This window comes from Geotrypetes seraphini, chromosome 3 (genome assembly GCF_902459505.1).
Source record: "Geotrypetes seraphini chromosome 3, aGeoSer1.1, whole genome shotgun sequence".
NCBI lineage: Eukaryota > Metazoa > Chordata > Amphibia > Gymnophiona > Dermophiidae > Geotrypetes > Geotrypetes seraphini.
The window spans coordinates 4,302,611-4,320,983 of NC_047086.1; the positions used below are offsets into that span (position 1 = coordinate 4,302,611).

Consider the following 18,373-nt stretch of genomic DNA (forward strand, 5'->3'; position numbering starts at 1 on the left):
AAAAAGTACTTCCTAGCGTTTGTTCTAAACCTGTCTCCTTTCAATTTCTCTGAGTGCCCCCTTGTACTTGTGCTTCCCCATAATCTGAAAAATCTGTCCCTGTCCACTTTTTCTATGCCTTTCAGGATCTTGAAGGTTTCTATCATGTCTCCTCTAAGTCTCCGCTTCTCAAGGGAGAATAGCCCCAGCTTTTTTAGCCTGTCAGTATATGAGAGGTTTTCCATACCCTTTATCAGTTTAGTTGCTCTTCTCTGGACTCCCTCGAGTACTGCCATGTCTTTCTTGAGGTGCGGTGACCAATACTGGACACAGTACTCTAGATGTGGGCGCACCATTGCGCGATAAAGTGGCAGGATGACTTCCTTTGTCCTGGTCGTGATGCCCTTCTTAATGATTCCAAGCATTTTGTTTGCTTTCCTTGAGGCTGTGGCGCATTGTGCCGATGCCTTCAGTGTTGTATCAACCATTACCCCCAGGTCTCTTTCAAGGTTACTTACCCCCAGCAGTGATCCCCCCATTTTGTAGCTGAACATCGGGTTCTTTTTTCCTACATGCATGACCTTACACTTCCCTATGTTAAAACTCATTTGCCACTTATTGGCCCACTCTTCCAGTGTCGTCAGATCCTTTTGGAGATTTTCGCAGTCTTCCGTTGTTTCAACCCTGCTGTATAGTTTGGTGTCGTCTGCAAATTTAATGACCTCGCATTTTGTTCCCGCCTCCAGGTCATTTATAAATATATTGAAAAGGAGCGGTCCCAACACCGACCCCTGCGGCACCCCGCTCGTGACCCATTTCCAATCTGAATAGTGACCCTTCACTCCATCCCTCTGTTTTCTGCCTGCCAGCCAGTTTTTGATCCATCGGTGGACCTCCCCTTGTACCCCGTGGTTCCATAGTTTCTTAAGCAGTCTTTCGTGTGGTACCTTGTCGAAGGCCTTTTGGAAGTCAAGGTAAATGATATCTATGGATTCCCCTTTATCCAACCTGTCTGTTCACCCCTTCAAAGAAGTGTAATAAGTTAGTGACGACTGGCTGATCAAAGCCCCATCGAGGAAGGGGGTTATTTCAGCGACCCATCGGACTATTATATTCCTTCAGAGTCTGGGGTTCGAGGTAAACTTCCCAAAGTCCCAGTTGAGTCCCTCTCAGTCTCTACAGTTCATCGGGGCCGTGCTGGACATGGTTCGCCTCCGGTCATTCCTGCCTCCCTCTCGGCAGGCCACGCTCGTGCGGCTGAGCCGTAGGTTTCCCTGCGGGCTTCGGTCTCAGCAAAGCAGATGATGGTCCTCTTGGGGCACATGGCCTCCACCATGCATGTCACGCCGTTTGCGAGGCTGCATCTGAGAATCCCTCAGTGGACTCTGGCCTCTCAGTGGCAGCAGGAACGGGATCCCGCTTCTTATCTCATTGCGGTGACTCCTTCCTTAACACGCTCGCTCCGTTGGTGGACCAACTCTTCCAATCTTTCCAGAGGGTTGCTCTTTCTCGCTCCTCCGTATCACAAGGTCCTGATGACGGACTCCTTGGCGTATGCTTGGGGGGCGCATCTCAACGGGCTCCGTACGCAGGGCCTTTGTTCGAGTGCGGACCGGCGTTGCCACATCAACGTGTTGGAGCTTCAGGCTATTTACAATGCCATGGTGGCCTTCCGCCATTTGCTTCGGGATCGGGTGGTCCTGGTACGCACGGACAACCAGGTGGTGATGTATTACGTAAACAAGCAGGGGGAGTACGGGCTACCTGTCTCTCTGCAAGGAGGCTCTTCGCCTTTGGAATTGGGTCTTTCTTCGGGCGGTCTACATCCAGGGCGAACACAACTGCCTGGCGGACAAGTTAAGTCCCCTCCTGCAACTGCACGAATGGTCTCTCCATTCCCAGACTCTGCAGTCAGGTGTTTCTTCGGTGGGGGACTTCTGCAGATAGATCTCTTCGCCTCGCCCCTCAATCACAAGTTGCCTCTTTTCTGTTCCAGGGTGTTCTCCCCGGATCGTCTCGAGGCCGATGTGTTCCTCTTGGATTGGACGGGCAGGTTTCTGTATGCGTTTCCTCCCTTTCTGTTGATTCTGAGGACGCTTGTCCATCTCAAGTTGACCCACGCCACCATGATTCTGATCGCTCCTCGGTGGCCTTGACAGCCATGGTTTTCCCTGCTTCTTCAACTCAGTATCAGAGATCCTCTGCTTCTGCCTGTGTTTCCTTCTCTGCTGTCTCAGAGTCGGGGTTAGCTGTTGCATCCCAATCTGCAGTCTCTGTATCTGACGGCTTGGTTCCTTTCCACCTGACTCCTTCCCTTGAGTTGTCCCAGTTGGTGACAACTAGGAAAGCTAGGAAACTAGGACAACTAGGAAAGCTTCCACTAGACAGTGTTATGCCCAGAAGTGGACTAGATTCGCCACGTGGTGTGCTTCGAATCGGGTGGAACCCTCGTCTGTTTCTTTATCATCGGTTTTGGATTATTTGCTTCATTTGTCTAGGTCTGGCCTCAAGACCAATTCTGTTCGTGTACATCTTAGTGCAATTTCCGCCTTCCATCGGCAGCTTGATGGGAAGTCGGTCTCTGTCCACCCCTTGGTTTCTCATTTCATGTGGGGTCTCTTGAATGTTCATCCTCCTCTCAAGCCTCCCCTTGTGGTTTGGGATCTCAATGTGGTTCTCACTCAATTGATGAAACCCCCCTTTGAGCCCATGGATAAAGCTCATCTGAAGTTCTTTACTTGGAAGGTGATCTCACGTCTGCTCGCAGAGTTAGTGAGCTGCAGGCTTTGGTTGCGGACCCACCTTTTACTGTTTTTCATCATGACAAGGTGGTCCTGCGTACTCATCCTAAGTTCTTGCCTAAGATGGTGTCAGATTTTCACCTTAATCAGTCTATTGTTCTTCCGATGTTTTTTCCGAAGCCCCACTCTCATCCTGGGGAGGTGGCGCTTCATACTCTTGACTGTAAGAGGGCGTTGGCGTTCTATCTCCAACGCACCCAGTCTCATCAGAAGGTTCCTCAGTTGTTCTTGTCTTTTGATCCTAATCGGTTGGGTGTCCTGTTTCCAAGCACACCTTGTCCAACTGGTTGGCTGCTTGTATTTCCTTCTGCTATGCTCAGGCTGGTCTCTCGCTGCATGGTCGGGTCACGGGACATAAAATCCGAGTGATGGCGGCTTCTGTCACTTTCCTCGGGTCCACGCCCATTGAGGAGATCTGCAAGGCTGCCACTTGGTCTTCGGTTCATACCTTCACCTCTCACTACTGTCTGGATACTTTGTCCAGAAGCGATGGCTGGTTTGGCCAGTCGGTTTTGCGTAATCTGTTTGCCTAAATTGCCAACTTCCCACCGTCCCTTTTTTGGTTAGCTTGGAGGTCACCCACATGTAGAGAATATGCTGCCTGCTTGTTCTGGGATAAAGCACAATTACTTACCGTAACAGGTGTTATCCAGGGACAGCAGGCAGATATTCTCACAACCCTCCCACCTCCCCGGGATTGGCTTCTTTGCTAGCTATCTGAACTGAAGACCACGAGGAGGGGATGCGCCCTCTAGTGGAGCAGGAAGGCACGCACATGCGTGGTGCAGCACCAGCAAACTTGAAATCTTCAATCAAGTTTGCTTGAAAAGCTGTCCGCGTCGGGGCTCCGTGGATTTTGTCACCCACATGTACAGAATATCTGCCTGCTGTCCCTGGATAACACCTGTTACGGTAAGTAACTGTGCTTTCTGGTGGTTTTCGTTTGTGCTTTTGACCAATAAACAGTTTTGCACTAAAATAAGTTACGACTTAAACGTAAATTAGACACGATCTTGGATGAGGGGAATCTTAGGGATCCTAGTCAGCATGGATTCACTAAGGGTAGGTCATGCCAATCCAACCTCATCAGCTTCTTTGATTGGGTAACAGGAAAGTTGGACTCGGGAGAGTCTCTGGACATAGTGTACTTGGATTTCAGCAAAGCTTTTGACAGCGTCCCACACCACAGGCTACTAAACAAGATGAAATCAATGGGGTTGGATGAGACAATAACTGCATGGGTCAATGATTGGCTGAGTGGTAGACTTCAGAGGGTGGTGGTCAACGGTACCCTCTCTGAAACATCGGAAGTGACCAGCGGAGTGCCGCAGGGCTCAGTCCTGGGTCCTCTCCTTTTTAACATATTCATAAGGGACTTGACACGAGGGCTGCAGGATAAAGTAACATTATTCGCCGATGATGCCAAACTGTGCAACATAGTAAGTGAAAGCTATTTACAGGATAGTATGACACAGGATCTTCGTACGTTGGAAAACTTGTCCTCGACATGGCAGCTGAGCTTCAATGCACCTCGGTAGCGGAAATCCATGCAGAACTTACACCTTAAATGGAGTAACATTAGCTAGGACTTCAGTAGAACGAGATTTGGGAGTAATCATCAGTGCAGACATGAATTCTGCCAAACAAGTAGAGAAGGCCTCATCCAAGGCAAGGCAAATGATGGGATGTATCAATAGAAGTTTCGTCAGCCGGAAACCAGAAGTCTTAATGCCACTGTACAAAACCATGGTAAGACCTCATCTGGAATACTGTGTGCAATTCTGGAGGCCACATTACCATAAAGACGTGCTTAGAATCGAGTCGGTTCAGCGGATGGCCACTAGGAAGATCTCGGGGTTCAAGGGTCTCTCGTACGAAGAGAGACTGAGAAGATTGCGGCTCTACACTTTAGAGGAACGCAGGGAGAGGGGGGACATGATTGAGACATTTAAATACATCACAGGACGTGTCAAGGTGGAAGATGACATCCTCTTTTCCAAAGGACCCTCGACTACAAGAGGGCATCTGCTTAAACTCAGAGGGGGGAAATTTAGTAGTGACACCAGAAAGTATTTTTTCACGGAAAGGGTGGTAGATCACTGGAATAAGCTTCCGGTGCAGGTGGTCGAAGCCACCAGCGTGCTTGACTTCAAGAGTAAATGGGACATTTACGTGGGATCCCTACGAAGGTCGAGTTAAGGAACTGGGTCACTAGCATTTAGACTTAGTAGGGTGGGTCAGTAGAGTGGGCAGACTTGATGGGCTATAGCCCTTTTCTGCCGTCTTCTTTCTATGTTTCTATGACTTACAATTAGCTCTCAAAGTAAGATAATTCTCTACTTTACAATGGCAAATAACGTATCACAATAAAAGTGCACCAAATTAAGCAGAATGTAGGTCCCCCCCCCTTTTCCTTATATCTTCACTTCCCCTTTCCCTGTTAATTTCCTGTTTCATTTTCCTTTTACTCTCTTTGCCCTTTTTTAAAATCTTAAGCAAAGAACAAGGGACAAGCTAGGAATCTTTAAAAGAACTACCGGTATGTTTAAAGTTGCATAAACACAAACATATCTATCACATTCCAATCACATCAAGTTCCTCTCTGACCTCAACAATCACTCTGCTAAGCCAAACACCCATCATACAATAATGCAATAGTGAGCAGGACTCCCCCATCAAGTTTCAAGTTTATTAGGATTTTATATACCGCCTATCAAGGTTATCTAAGCGGTTTTTACAATCAGGTACTCAAGCATTTTCCCTATCTGTCCCGGTGGGCTCACAATCTAACGTATTTAACCCATACCATCATCCACACACAGGCCTGCATGTGATCTCCTTCAATGTCATATCATTAAAGGAATCCACTCATAAAACCATAAGACAAGACAAGTGGATACCATAGCGTAAGTAAGCTTCCTAGACTCAGCAACCAGATCAGTGAAGTGGTATGTTAGAGATTGCATAGGGTATCATTAAATAATTTGTCAAATATTGTAATGTTCAAACCTCATCCAGACAATTAAAGTCATTTCTCAAGGTAGTTCAAGTTGATGCAGAGCTTGCTTCAGATCCATGTTTGATGAATCTTTGTACATTGAGTCAATAAAATTTCACATATTCTGATCACCAGAAAGTGAACCTTCACTTTCCTGAGTTCCACACTGAGTCAGTAGATAAGCCAGCACGCGAGGAGCAGTGAAATTCCAATGGTCAGTAAGTCACACCATGTATAACCATTATCGTAGGCATAGAATCAGAGTTGTAGATTTAAAGGAAAACAGTTAACCGAACTGGTACAACTAGCAGTTACAAATTAATGATATGTTTTCTTGAACTGGAGAATAAACTCCACGTATACTGCATATTACAATATAAACCCACCACTGTGCACAGGGAAAATCAACAAGAAAAAAGTTTAGAAACTTATCCTGACATGCTGGTGGTGTTCTCAAACAACACTGTAGTTCTCCAAAACGCTGTTGTACATAACACTGTCAGACCTCCGCTCATAACACACCCTGTGCATAGTGGTGGGTTTATAGCCCGTATTGAAAGTTGCATTTTTCAAATGTGGAGTGTTTTTGCTTATGATATATAATTAAATTGCTAGAAATCCAATTGGATTGTCAACTCATTTTGAATATACGAGGCTTTTTCTCCACTGATAGATGTGGGTTTCATAGGGCAATCCCACCGCTTGGCTGATAACATAATTTTTTCTTTTTTTTGATAAACACTAGTGCATTTCCCTTTCAATATGGAAGCACCCCAGGTTCCCTTCTCCTGGGGAGTTTGATTCCCGGTGGCTAGTGGACTGGAAGGGCTTCTCTAATCTGATGTGAGGTGTAGCAATCTAAAGCCTACCTTTTAAATTAATTAATCTGGGGATTTGCCCTGGCCCTTGCCTCCTTTCCCCCAGGAACCCTGATACACTCCACTTGGTTGTTCCTTGACAGGTACTGCTTCAAAACTGGTGCTGCTCAATCCATAGTTGGATCAGGAACAAATGATGATCTCTCCTCTTTTATCCTCAGGGCTAGTTGGAGTTAGAATTTTAGGGAGAGCTGGAGCAATGTTAAGGGGTGGCTTTCTGAGTTCTATGCTGCAAGTAAAGTGTGGAGGGGAAAGGGAGCCCTTTTGGCTTATCAACCACTAGGAAATAGCGGCCTTCCTGGGAGGGGGGTGGCAAAGTTCTATCGGGGGTAGAGCTTTTTGTTAATGGGATACTGTCATATTAATCATGCATTTTACAACTTCTTTCTGCTGATGCACATACATTGAGGCTTTATTTTAGTATACATTCTATCATATCCTGAATCTAATATAAAACTGAGATTAGACAAAATTATTCTAATAACCATGAATCCATTTGATTACCATAATCCCAGAAGTAACTGTCATAGTTAAAACTAGTATTTTTATCCTAAACTTAAGCCTACCTTTTCTTCTTCTTCTTATGTGAATCTTAGAAATCTGCTTTGAAAATAAAAGGAACATTTCCAATTTTTTTCTTTACAGAGAAATTGGAGGGCAGCGACTTATGGTAGAAACACGACTGCCAAAGGACCTGCCAGAGTTTGAGGGGGATTTCTCATTGGAAGGACTGCGACTCTGGAAGACTGCTTTCTCTGCTATGACGCAGAATCCCCGGCTACCATCACCTGCTCCTATTGGCCAGTTTTCTGCCCAACAAGGGAAATATAGTAATCATAAAATCACAAATGATAAAAAGTTAGTGATCATGCCTTGTAAAAATGCACCAACTCATCAGCGGGTTCAGTTATGGCTTCAGGCTAAAGAAGCATATGAGCTTGCTAAAGTACAAACTAAAGGACAGTTAATTCATATGATAAAAGCAAGTGAGCGAATAGGCCCACCCATCCTAACAGGGCTTCCAAAAGAGATTTTTTCACCTTTATGTCCTTCAAGAACACCTGCTATGGAATATAACCCTGTTGTTACTCTGCAGCCCTCAGTTTTTAACTCTGTTGAATGCAAACAAATGCTTATAAAGGACAAACCCTTTGGTGGTGATATCAATGAAAATAATATTTATCAGAATTACAGTTCACCACAATCTTCAGTGCTTCCTCCTTGGCAACAGGCAGAATCCCCAGAGTTTCAACTCTGTAATCAAAATGGGGAAAATTGGAGAAATCAAGACCTGAAATCATTACATGCCGAAGAGTTTAGGTCAGTACTAAGCAAAGGCACCCAAGTGCATGTCAAGGATGAAATGCAAGACACCTTGGAGTCATCGCCATCTCCATTTAGGTCTGAGTCTCTCTGCTTACATAGTACACCCATCGCTCAAAGAAATTCTCATGAAGGAATACAAGAGGCACTGGACTTCACTCCTGTATCAGCAGGTAAGACTATGAAATTACTGTACTTGTAAACTAGATAATAGCTGCTGCAGAGGAAGTCATAAAAACATTGGAGAATAGAAAACAGGAATGCTAATGAACTAACATAACCTTAAAACAATATTCTGTAGCAAAAACATAGGATTCTGTACCATTAGTTGCAAATCTGCAAAAGGGTGTCACTCAGAAACTCTGAACTCTTCCCCTTCTGCAGTGGAGAAAGCTCCCTCTTCAGTTTTTCCTTCTGCAAGCGAACTCAGAAGTTATTTTCTGATCTACTCTGCTACATGTTATTATTTTGGGGTATTTTTGCCATTGGTTTTCAAAATTTCTGCATGACTTCCATGCTCAGGGATCCCCTTCTTAGGCTTACTCCACCAGGGAAAAGACGCAGTCCCGCATGAGTGAACTGCTGCTCCCAGGCCAATCTTTTTGAGTACCTGTGGAGCCAGCCTGCTTTGTGTCCCTTCAGGAGCTCGGGGTCAGTTCCCCTGGGAGCTGCTCCCCTGCTGATTTATCAGAGACTTGAGCGTAGGCTGTGTGGGCCCTGTGTAACAATCCTCTGGGTAACAGGGAGCCACCTGCAAAGTTTCTCCCTCTGACATGTCGCATGGATTTTGGGGGGTGGGAGTCTGTGGTTAGGGTTCGCCCAACCAGCAGACAGAAGATCTCCGTCGATGGACTTGTACTGGCTATCTCCGAGACAGAAATCCTTTTCCTGCAAACAGGCTGCTGCATTCTGACAGGCACCAATGCGTACTCCCATTGTTCCCTATGGGGAAAATTGAGGAGGGGTTAAGGTTCCCTTCTAAACCCCTTTTTCAATTATTTTTTCTTTTTCAGTTAAGCTCCTACAGACAGTTTTTGGTGTGAATTTTCTGGCAGCAACCATCTTAGATTTTTAGCAATTTGTTTTCCCCCCAAGTCCTTTTTCTGCCTCCAAAACTCAAATTTTGCTTATCTGTAATAGATGCCCCAGGTCAGTCTAGCCCCTATTCCAGCATTTATTGCGCAAATTTACCGGCTGAGGAGCAGCCATGTTCCACATGCCACAGGGTGTGAGAGGAAGGGGCATGAGCTTTGGGCTCAGTTTCTAAACTAAACCTTAAGTTTATTTATCCCAGGACAAGCAGGCAGCATATTCTTGACTGATGGGTGACGGCACCGACGGAGCCCCGGTACGGACACTTTTAGAGTGATTGCACTCTAAGAACTTGGAAAGTTCTAGAGGCCGCACCGCGCGTGCGCGAGTGCCTTCCCGCCCGACACAGGCGCGCGGTCCCCAGTTTCTTAGTTTCCGCGGAGCTAAGAAGACGTGTGTTCAACGGCTGTTGAACAATTTTTGTATTTTTGCCTTCCACGCTCGCGTAAACCCTTTGGGAAATATCTTTTCCCTCATTTTTTCCTTTATTTCTTTTATTTAAAAAAAAAAATAAAATTTTTTTTTCCTTTTCTTTCGGTTTCGCCCCGGCGGGGCCTATTGCCACTATCGAAGCCTCAGGCTTCGATTTGGCTGAAGCCGTTTTCCCATTCATGCCCCCTCAACCCGGGTTTAAAAAGTGCCAGCGGTGCGCTCGGCCAATTTCACTGACAGACCCACATAACTGGTGTCTGCAGTGTCTTGGTCCGGATCATCGAGCGTCAACTTGTACCCACTGCGCATCGTTAAAGAAAAGGACTCTGAAAAACCGCCAGATCCAACAGCGGTTGCTTTTCGGTGCCGAGATGTCCGACTCCGCTACACCGGCACCGACATCGGTTCCATCGCAGTCGGCACCTTCTTCGTCGACACCGCGCAATACCGCGCCGGCGTCGCACCCTCCAGGTAAGCCGGCTAAGAAGCCTTCCCCGCTGGAGCGTCCTCCGGTCTTCACTGCAGTGAGCCCAATCCTGCCAACCGTGAAACGCCAGCGGAAGCGCTCCGCTCCGATTGAAGTTAGCCCTTCGACATCGGGTTCTTCTTCGGAGTGTAGAGCGGCACCTAAGGTACCGCAGAAGAAAAAAGCGGTACCGGTGCCTTCCTTAGATGAGCGCATTGCCGCCGTCTTGCAGGTTCAGCTCCGAGAACAACTTCAAAAGCTAATCCCTGCTATCTTAACCCCGATCCTTCCAGAACCGGTCCGGTCTGAGCCACCGGTACCGATAGTGGAGCAACCTTCAATTCTTGTATCCACTCCCTCGGTGCCGGTGCACTCGGCCTCATCGACATCGATGCCACTTCTTGCACCGGAACCGAGACATCAGTCGGTACAGACTTCGGCACCGGTGCAACAGATGACATCTCCCGGTACCGTGTCGATGAGATCGGGTAAGTCGGTACGCAAATCCCGACATTTGGAACCTTCGACTCCAGAGTCCCGGGATCGTACATCTCATGTAAGAGACCCTGATCTGTGGGGAGACTCTGAAGAACCATTCCTTTCAGAAGGTGAATGTTCTTCTGATGAAGAGGATTCTGCTGCGTTGCCTGATCCTTCTTCAGGACAGGAGTCCACATCTTTTACATCTTTTTTGAAAAATATGTGTGACTCCATGTCTATTCCCTTGGAGGCTGAGTCTAAAAAATCTAAAGCTTTTTTGGATGCACTTGATTTTGACCAGCCTCCTAAGGAATTCTTGAAGCTCCCTTTGCATGATATATTAAGGGAGACATTTTACAAGAATTTGAAGACTCCTCTTACAATTCCTGGAGCTCCCCGTAAGCTTGATTCCTTGTACAAGGTGATTCCTATTCCTGGATTCGATAAACCCCAGCTTCCTCACGAATCCTTGTTAGTGGAATCTACCCTAAAAAAATCTTCAGGAGCTAGTGTGTATGCTTCTGTACCTCCTGGCAGAGAGGGTAAGGCAATGGACAAATTTGGTAAGAGGCTTTACCAAAATGCAATGTTGGCCAATAGATCTGGCAACTATGCATTCCATTTTTCTTTTTATCTCAAACACCTCCTTACCACCATGGCCTCTTTTGAAAAGTACCTTCCCCAACGAAAACAGCAGGCTTTTCATCAATGCTCTTCTTCGCTATTTCAACTGCGAAAATTTATGGTTAGATCTATCTATGATACCTTTGAGCTAACCTCAAGAGCTACAGCTATGTCTGTAGCTATGCGCAGGCTTGCCTGGCTTCGGGTATCCGAACTTGATGTTAACCATCAAGATCGGTTAGCCAATGCACCATGCCTGGGGGATGAGCTTTTTGGGGATTCCATGGACTCGACTACTCAAAAGCTCTCAGCCCATGAGACACGTTGGGATACTCTGCTCAAAAATAAAAAGAAGCCTCCTACTACAAGGCCTTTCAGACAGCAGTCGGCTTATCAGCGCCGCTTTGCAGCTAGACCATTGCAGACACCTTCCCAACCACCTAGACGTCAACGCCAACCACAACGTCAACCTCCCAGGTCTCAACAACAACAACAGCCTGTGAAGCCACCTCCACAACCTAAGTCACAACCCTTTTGACTTAGTTCTCCAAAGCATAGCCAGCGTTCAAGTTTCCACCCACCTTCCTCAACCCATAGGTGGTCGTTTATCTCTTTTCCTCAGCTGATGGAAAATCATCACATCGGACCAATGGGTCCTCAACATCATCCATCACGGCTACTCTCTCAACTTTCAAACTCTGCCGGCTCTAAGTCCACCAAAAGAGTCTGCTTTGAACTCCCCTCAATCTGTCCTAGTTCAAGAAGTTCAATCTCTCCTTCGCTTAAATGCAATAGAGAAAGTTCCCCCCAGATCAACAGGGACAGGGGTTCTACTCCCGTTTTTTTCTAGTCCCCAAAAAAACAGGAGATCTAAGACCCATTCTAGATCTTCAAGATCTCAACAAATGTTTGGTAAAAGAAAAATTCAAAATGCTTTCTTTGGCCACTCTGTACCCTCTTCTCAATCAAAATGACTGGCTATGCTCCCTCGATCTCAAAGAAGCTTACACTCACATTCCGGTCAATCTGACCTCCAGGAAATATCTTCGTTTCATGATCAATCATCATCATTACCAATACAAAGTACTACCCTTCGGTCTTGCCTCCTCTCCAAGGGTGTTCACCAAATGTCTCATTGTGGTTGCAGCTTTTCTTCGCTCTCACCATCTCCAGGTCTTTCCTTACCTAGACGACTGGTTGATCAAGGCTGCCTCAGCTCAGTCAGTTCTTCTGGCCACGAATCAAACCATCCTCTTTCTTCAAATCCTGGGATTCGAGATCAATCTTCCAAAATCTCACCTCATCCCCACTCAAAGACTTCAGTTCATTGGAGCAATACTGGACACAATCCTCATGAGATCATTCCTTCCACCCAATCGTCTTCAAACCCTCCAATTTCTCTGTCAGCAGGTACTGTCTCAAAGTTCCATATCTGCCAAACAAATGATGATTCTTTTGGGTCACATGGCCTCCACAGTTCACGTCACTCCCCTTGCGCGTCTTCACCTGCGCACGCCTCAATGGACCTTAGCCAACCAGTTGTCCCAGGCGACAGATCCTTGCTCACGACACATATCTGTGACATCATCTCTTTGTCGATCTCTACAATGGTGGTTGATATCCTCAAATCTATCCAGAGGTCTTCTATTTCATCTGCCTCAACACCAGCTTGTCATCACCACCGATGCATCCCCTTATGCTTGGGGAGCACATTTGGACGAGTTTCAAACTCAAGGATTTTGGACACCTCAGGAAATGAAGCATCACATCAATTTCCTGGAACTCAGAGCAATGTTTTATGCCCTCAAAGCATTTCAGCACCTTCTCTTTCCTCAGGTTCTTCTACTTTGCACAGACAATCAGGTTGCGATGTATTACATCAACAAACAGGGTGGGACAGGCTCTCGCCTATTATGCCAGGAAGCCCAGAGAATCTGGACTTGGGCCACAGATCGCCACTTGTTCCTGAAAGCGATCTACATCCAGGGGGAGCAGAACTCATTAGCGGACAAACTCAGCAGAGTTTTACAACCACACGAATGGACTCTCGATCCACCGACCTTGCAGTCCATCTTCGATCAGTGGGGCACTCCTCAAGTGGACCTCTTTGCAGCTCCTCACAATCACCAACTGCCCAGCTTCTGCTCCAGACTCTACACTCCTCACCGTCTGGCAGCGGATGCATTCCTCCTAGATTGGTCCAATCTGTTCCTGTATGCTTTCCCTCCACTTCCACTCATGTTACGCACATTGTTCAAGCTCAAGAGGGACAGAGCCACCATGATTCTAATCGCTCCAAGATGGCCCAGGCAGCATTGGTTCTCCCTTCTACTTCAACTCAGTTCCAGGGATCCTTTTCTGCTTCCAATATTTCCTTCTCTGCTTACACAGCAACAGGAGACCCTTCTACATCCCAACCTCCAGTCGCTACACCTGACAGCTTGGTATCTCTCGGGCTGACTTCACATGATTCTCTACTGTCTCAGCCCGTCCGTTCTGTCCTGAATGCCTCCAGGAAACCGACCACTCTTCAGTGTTACCATCAGAAGTGGACAAGATTTTCTTCTTGGTGTCTTCTGCATCATCATAATCCCACATCTCTTTCAGTAGAATCATTCTTGGATTACCTACTTTTTCTGTCTGACTCTGGTCTCAAATCTACCTCTGTCAGAGTTCATCTCAGTGCTATTGCGGCTTTTCATGAGCCAGTCCATGGAAGACTCCTTTCAGCTCATCCCCTGGTCACCAGATTCATGCGAGGTCTCTTTAATTTAAAACCTCCTATTAAAGCTCCTCCTGTGGTCTGGGATCTTAATGTGGTTCTATCCGCTTTAATGAAGCCTCCATTTGAACCTTTGGCGAATGCCTCTTTCAAGTTCCTCACTTGGAAGGTGCTTTTCCTTATTGCTCTCACCTCTGCCAGGAGGGTCAGTGAGCTCCATGCACTAGTTTCTGACCCACCTTTCACAGTCTTTCATCATGATAAGGTGGTTCTGCGTACACATCCAAAGTTTCTTCCTAAGGTTGTTTCTGAATTCCATCTCAATCAATCCATTGTTCTGCCTGTCTTCTTTCCGAGGCCTCACTCTCATTCTGGTGAGCAGGCTCTACATACTTTGGACTGTAAACGGGCTTTGGCTTACTATTTAGACCGTACTAAGCCCCACAGATCATCTCCTCAACTCTTTCAGTCCTTTGATCCGAATAAATTGGGACATCCTGTTTCTAAACGTACGTTGTCCAATTGGCTTGCAGCGTGCATTTCATTATGTTATGCTCAGACCGGACTGACTCTGGAAGGTCCCGTCACAGCCCATAGGGTCCGAGCTATGGCAGCATCTGTAGCGTTCCTCCGTTCTACTCCTATTGAGGAAATCTGCAAAGCTGCCACTTGGTCCTCAGTTCATACTTTTACATCTCATTATTGTCTGGACGCTTTCTCCAGACGGGATGGACACTTCGGCCAATCTGTTTTGCAAAATTTGTTTTCCTAATGGCCAACCTTCCCACCATCCCTCTTTTGTTAGCTTGGAGGTCACCCATCAGTCAAGAATATGCTGCCTGCTTGTCCTGGGATAAAGCACAGTTACTTACCGTAACAGGTGTTATCCAGGGACAGCAGGCAGATATTCTTGCGTCCCACCCACCTCCCCGGGTTGGCTTCTTAGCTGGCTTATCATAACTGGGGACCGCGCGCCTGTGTCGGGCGGGAAGGCACTCGCGCACGCGCGGTGCGGCCTCTAGAACTTTCCAAGTTCTTAGAGTGCAATCACTCTAAAAGTGTCCGTACCGGGGCTCCGTCGGTGCCGTCACCCATCAGTCAAGAATATCTGCCTGCTGTCCCTGGATAACACCTGTTACGGTAAGTAACTGTGCTATACCGCGTCATCTCCACGGAAGTGGAGCTCGACACGGTTTACAGGAATTAAAAACAAAGAAAGGAACTCCAATGGAAGGAAGGAGGGCTTGGTAAACAGGAGGGAGGGAGGGGGTAGTTACATTTTGGAGAAAAGCCAGGTTTTCAGATGTTTTCTGAAGTGTTGGAGGGAGGTCGAACTCCGAAGATGGGCAGTAAAGCTGTTCCACAGCTCGGTGATCCTGAAGAGGAGGGATGTTCCAAGTTTTCCTGTATGGGAAATGCCATTTAGAGAAGGGAAGGATAGTTTGAATTTCTGAGTGGATCTGGTGGGGTGAGTACTCGAGAGCCAAGATAGAGGAAAGAGGGGAGGAAGGATGCCGTGAAGAGATTTGAAGGTAAGACAGGCACATTTGTAACGAACCCTGAGGAAGACTGGGAGCCAGTGAAGCTTAGATAGAAGCGGGGAGACATGGTCGAATTTGCCTTTTGTGAAGATTAGTTTAGCTGCGGTGTTCTGAATCCGTTGGAGTCTGATAAGATTTTTCTTTGTTAGGCTTAGGTAGATGGAGTTGCAGTAATCAAGTCTGGAAAGAATGATGGATTGGACAAGGACAGCGAAATGTTGTTGGTGGAAGCAGGATCTGACTTTCCTTAGCATATGAAGATTGAAAAAGCATTTTTTTACTAGGGAGTTGATGTGGTCGTTAAAGGACAATGTAGAGTCAATGATGATTCCCAGAACTTTGCTAGAGTGCTCAAGCTGAAGATTGGTGCCAGAGGAAAGTGGGATGAGGGGGGGTAGCTGATCCAATTTCGGGCCAAGCCAAAGTAGTTTTGTTTTGGTCTCATTTAGTTTCATTTGAACGGTGAGAGCCCAGGATTGGAGATTAGTTATGCAAGTTGAGATGTTATCAGAGAGGTGGGTGAGGTTAGTCAGTTTCGAGAAGGACAAGGATGTCGTCGGCGTAGGTGTAAAGTGTCTCCGAGGTGGATGTTTGGAGGAGTTTCAGGGAGGACATATAAACATTGAAAAGAATCGGGGATAGAGGTGAACCCTGGGGGACTCCGCAGAGCGGTTTCCAAGGGGAGGATGAGGTACCATTCATGTTAACGAAGTAGGAGCAGGAACGTAAGAATTTTGAAAACCAATCTAAGACTGTGGAATTTATGCCAATTTCGGACAGTTGGAGGATTAGTATGTCATGGTGGACAATGTCGAAAGCTGCAGAGAGATCGAATTGAAGGACAGCGAACTTGTTGCAGGAGTGAAGTTGTTGGACCTTTGAAATTAAAGAGGCTAAAAGAGATTCAGTGCTGTAGTTGGGTCTGAATCCATGTTGGTAGGGTAGGAGAATGGAGAATCTCTCAAGATAGGAAGAGAGTTGGGTGGCTATGATGGATTCCAGCATTTTGGTCAGAAGAGGAATGTTAGTTATTGGGCGATAGCTGGAAGGAGTGGAGGGGTCCAGATCAGCTTTTTTCAAGAGAGGGGATAAGGAAATGTGTCCCATTTCTGTAGAAAATAGGCCTGAGAGCAGGGCGGAGTTTAAGAGTTTCTAATCAGTCCTCCAGGGCCTTGGAATCCTAAAAAGCCTAGAAAGCCTGGGGTGAAACGCAAACTTGCGGTGGTGATGGAGGCCTTAATTCCCCAGTCTGGGGTTTTACAGGGGTTCTCGGGGACTCTGGTTCATAGTAAATGATGGCAGATAAAGACCTAAATGGTCCATCCAGTTTGCCCATAAGTGATTCTCATTTAAAAAATACATGATTTGATTAACTTGTCTCTTCTTTGATATTTTTGGGTCTTAGACTGTAAAGTCTGGTATTGTCCTAGGTTCCAAATGCTGAAGTTGCTGTCCAAGCTCACTCCAGCCTATCCAATCATCCTGTTGTTTGCAGGATATCTACCGTAAAGTCTTGCTAGTAACATCCTCATGTTCCATATTAATGGAGTTCACCCCACCCCAGCCTATCCTACACTGAATCACCATATATGGGACACAGACCGTGCAGGTCTGTTCAATATCGGCCTTAGTTTTTTAATTTACATCCTTCATTTTCTAATTTTGTCAGCTTTTTATGGAAAGCCTACTTAATGGGCCCAGGAAGTGCTGCTCTGCCTATGAGCGTGCCGGCTCTGTCATAAGGGGATCCATCTCTCAAGTAAGTGTCTCCACATCATTCCACACCAGATCCTAGTGTCAGTGACCCTTCAGAGCAGAACTAGGATGATTAGAAACATAGAAACATAGAAAATGACGGCAGAAAAGGGCCACGGCCCATCTAGTCTGCCCACACTAATGACCCACCCCCTAACTACCTCCATGAAGAGATCCTACATGCCAATCCCATCTTTTCTTAAAATCTTGCACGCTGCTGGCCTCAATTACTTGTTGTGGAAGATTATTCCAACGGTCAACCAACCTTTTGGTGAATAAATATTTTCTGGTGTCGCCAAGAAATTTCCCACCCCTGATTTTCAACGGATGCCCTCTTGTTGCCATGGGTCCTTTAAGGAAAAAGAGATCTTCTTCCACCTCGATACAGCCCGTGACATATTTGAACGTCTCAATCATGTCTCCGCTCTCTCTGCGTTTCTCGAGTGAGTACAGCTGCAACTTACCCAGTCGTTCCTCATACAGGAGATCCTTGAGTCCTGATACCATCCTGGTGGCCATTCACTGAACCGACTCAACTCTCCGCACATCTTTTTGATAATGCGGCCTCCAAAATTGTACACAGTATTCCAGATGGGGTCTCACCATGGATCTGTACAACGACATTATGACCTCGGGCTTACGGCAGACGAAACTTCTACAGATACAGCCCATGATTTATCTAGCCCTGGATGAAGCTTTCTCCACTTGATTGGCAGTCTTCATGTCTTCGCTAATAATCACCCCCAAGTCACGTTCTGCTACAGTTCTTGCTAGGATCTCACCATTTAGGGTGTAAGTCCTGCATGGATTTTTGCCGCCAAGGTGCATGACCTTGCATTTTTTGGCATTGAAATTTAGTTGCCAAGTCTTTGACCAATGCTCCAGCAGGAGTAGGTCCTGCGTCATACTGTCGGGCATTGAGCTTTTGTCGGGCACTGTGCTTTCATCTGTTGTGCGGTTGCCTACTATGTTGCATAGTTTGGCATCATCGGCGAATAATGTAATTTTACCTCGAAGCCCCTCAGCCAAGTCTCTTACGAAGATATTAAATAGGATCGGGCCCAAGACTGAGCCCTGCGGCACTCTGCTGATCACTCCGTCATATCGGAGAGGGTACCGTTTACCACTACCCTCTGAAGTCTACTCTAAGCCAGTCCCTAACCCTTGATGTTAATGTTTCACCCAGTTCCATCGAACCCATCTTGCTCAATAACCTGCGGTGTGGGACACTATCAAACGCTTTGCTGAAGTCCAAGTACACGACGTCCAGGGATTCCCCTAT

At 46.5% G+C, this 18,373-nt stretch overlaps 1 protein-coding gene across 4 annotated transcripts in view; it reads left to right on the forward strand.

Annotated features, from left to right (window-relative positions):
* REV3L (REV3 like, DNA directed polymerase zeta catalytic subunit) overlaps positions 1-18,373 on the forward strand; it is a 696,072-nt gene that overhangs the window by 378,513 nt on the left and 299,186 nt on the right. For all 4 annotated transcript variants that reach the window (XM_033939819.1, XM_033939820.1, XM_033939822.1 and 1 more), the window contains one exon: positions 7,302-8,152. In XM_033939819.1, coding sequence (XP_033795710.1) covers positions 7,302-8,152 — 851 coding nt within the window. The remainder of the gene's footprint in view (positions 1-7,301; positions 8,153-18,373) is intronic.